The sequence below is a fragment of the Ixodes scapularis genome, unplaced genomic scaffold (assembly GCF_016920785.2).
Source record: "Ixodes scapularis isolate PalLabHiFi unplaced genomic scaffold, ASM1692078v2 PGA_scaffold3__209_contigs__length_174095766, whole genome shotgun sequence".
In the NCBI taxonomy this organism is placed as follows: Eukaryota; Metazoa; Arthropoda; class Arachnida; order Ixodida; family Ixodidae; genus Ixodes; species Ixodes scapularis.
In genome coordinates this window covers 172,591,458-172,594,368 of record NW_024609868.1, presented here as the reverse complement: position 1 = coordinate 172,594,368, position 2,911 = coordinate 172,591,458, and the positions used below count along the sequence as shown (strand labels likewise).

Sequence of the window (2,911 nt, the reverse complement as noted above, 5' to 3'; positions counted from 1 at the left end):
GGCCGTACTGCAAAAGCTCAGTGTTTTCTTTCTTTGGTCTTTGATAGGTACTACATAAATTTAATAAGTTATATGGCACCGTTATCAAGCCCCTGGTAAAATTTTGTGCCGTCTGTTCGACTATAGGGCGCTGTATATCGAAATGAAGTTTTGGGGTGTATTATATGGGACAAAAGGGTGTAAGGTGATACCCTTTTTTTTTAGAGTGCACACACAATAAGGGAGATAAGATAACGGAAGGAACCCGGAAAGCGGTCAAGGTCACTTATTGAATGACATCAGGAAAGCGTTGAAGGTCACTTAGCGGTTGTCGTCAGATCGCCCGAGAACCCCAGAAAATCTTTCGACCAGCAAACTGTGAAGACGTTTCTTGTGTATACTCGGGATGAGGTCCAGCTATACCATCCAGGAGAAAGTGGAAGTCGTGGAATGGCACCGCAAGAACGGAGCTAACGTGAGCAAGACTGCGCGCCATTTCGAAGTTGACCGGAAGCGTGTACGGGAATGGAATACGAGCTACCAAGTACTTCTACAACAATGCCATGGAACGAACAAGTTGAAGAGAGCAATAGGTAGGGGACGACCCGTTTTTAGTGAAGAAATCGACGACGCACTGATGGACTTCCTTGAGACTGAGAGATCCGCCGGTCGAGCAGTCAGCAATCGCCTGCTTCAAGAGCATGCGTGGAAACTGGCAGAACAGATGGGCCTAGGAAACTTCCAAACGTCATGCCAGTACATAGCTAACTGGAAGAAGCGATTTAATGTGTCTATGCGGGTGGGGACCAACGAAAATCAGAAGCTGCCTGCCGACTACGTTGAAGCAATTACGGTGTTCCGAAAGGCTGTGTCAACTCTGCGCCTGGAGCACAACTACTCGGACTACAACATAGCCAATATGGATCAGACTATGGTCCGGATGGATTGCCCTGCTGCAAGAACCAACAATGCTGTCGGCGAGTCGAGTATTCGCATCGCCAACACCGGCTGTGCTCGGCGAGGGATGACGGTGGCCTTGTGCGCGACGGCAGCGGGCATCAAGCTACCTGCTTTGATCGTACTGAAGGAGCCAACCGGCCGGATTCCCCCAGAGCACTCTTTTCTCTAAGGATTCCAGGTATGTTGTAATTAATCACCATTCAGGGTATAAATGTCGAAACAAAGCCTTAGAAATACGTAAAAATAAGGCTGACAGCATTTCTTTTTTTTTTTTTAAATAGAGCGACTGTTGCGTTATCCATTGACAAAACGCCACAGCCCGTTTTGTTTTGTATCGCCCCATTTCCGAAAGATGGCGTAGCCGTTCTGGCCGGCGCCATCTTGAGCGCACGAGCAGTTGGCGCGTGACTTGCTGGCTTTCCGAAGCTTACTCACTTGCGCGTGCTTCGGCGCTCGGCCATAAAATCGGGGCAGTTCGCATATCTTCACTCATCGGCGTAGCATGTGTAATGTGCGTTTGGGGCCCGAACTGTTATTTCATGTTATACTTGTTGTACTTGCAGCAAATGTGCGAGTTCCCAAGCAGCACCAGAAAGTGAATTTCGATCGGCCGACGGTTGGCCAGTGTCTGGACAGCTTGGCCACTTTAAGTGCTTGGCCACCGGAGGCTTAAACAAGGCCGGCAAGGGTCCGGCCACAAACTAGTTGTTTTTAGCTTGTCCGCCGGAGACATAAACACTGCCGGCAAGCGCCTGGCCAAAAGTGCTCATTTTCAGCTTGGCCGCCGGAGACATAAACACGGCCGGCAAGTGTTTGGCCAGCAGTGGTGATTTTCAGCTTGGCCGCCGGGGGCGTAAACACGGCCGGCAAGTGTTTGGCCAGAAGTGCTTATTTTCAGCTTGGCCGCCGGGGACATAAACACGCCCGGCAAGTGTTTGGCCACAGGTGCTGATTTTCAGCTTGGCCGCCGGAGGCATAAACACGGCCGGCAAGTGTTTGGCCAGCAGTGCTGATTTTCAGCTTGGCCGCCGGGGACATAAACACGGCCGGCAAGTGTTTGGCCAGCAGTGCTGATTTTCAGCTTGGCCGCCGGAAACATAAACACGGCCGGCGAGTGTTTGGCCAGAAATGCTGATTCTCAGCTTGGCCGCAGTGGACATAAACATGGTCGACAAGTGTTCGGCCAAAAGTGCTGATTTTCAGTTTCGCCGCAGGGACACCCATAATCTAAACTTTCATCGCGTTGACGAAACTTTGGCATAACGACGGGCAGCGAGAGAAGCATCATGAGCGAGTGGTTGGCAGGATATTAGTGCGTGCATCGCGCGAACACTGTTAGCGCAACCAAACGATCACCGTTTTATTCAGTTTTTTTTTTTTCGTTGGACTTGAAAGGCTATTGTCTTAACTAGCACTGTCGTGCGATATGTTCATTTGGAACATTACTAGAAGTGGGAAAATATTGTGCCCGTCGTTGTTCTATGAAAATAAAATACGAAAGCAGCGCCGACGTCATCTTCGCGCTAACAATACCGCTCTGTCGCTGCGCGGCACTCTTAGCGCGAATACCACATCCGCGATTTTTCGGTTAGCGCTCCACATATATACTTCCCAACTGCACTCGAAGAAAAAAAAAGTTGTAGTCGGGTGCATCGGGTTCACATGCTCCCCTTTCCTGGAAGACGCACCCTCCGTTACCCAGCCAGTGTACCTGTATACCGACCATAAGCCCCCTTCTCTACCTTAAAAACCTATAGATGTATCAATGCCCTCAGCTTAGTAAACCGCCACGCTAGCCACGCACCCCGATCAGCTTGTGCTTGAATCGGATAAGATTGGATATTTCAGGCTTTGTGTTTTGGAAGAGCCTAAACAAGACATCCCTCATATATTGATTAAACTTAAGCTAGTCTCAGTAATGTTTTAATTAGGTGCTAGGATACTGATTTTCTGATCCAAGGAAAGCTAACAG

General features: G+C 49.4%; 1 protein-coding gene across 1 annotated transcript; it reads left to right on the top strand.

Annotated features, from left to right (window-relative positions):
* The first annotated feature begins 311 nt into the window (after positions 1 to 311).
* LOC120843496 lies at positions 312 to 1,192 on the top strand. The gene has a single exon (XM_040214890.3). The coding sequence runs from the start codon at positions 386 to 388 to the stop codon at positions 1,106 to 1,108; it is 723 nt and encodes a 240-aa protein (XP_040070824.1). The 5' UTR covers positions 312 to 385; the 3' UTR covers positions 1,109 to 1,192.
* Positions 1,193 to 2,911: the final 1,719 nt, after the last annotated feature.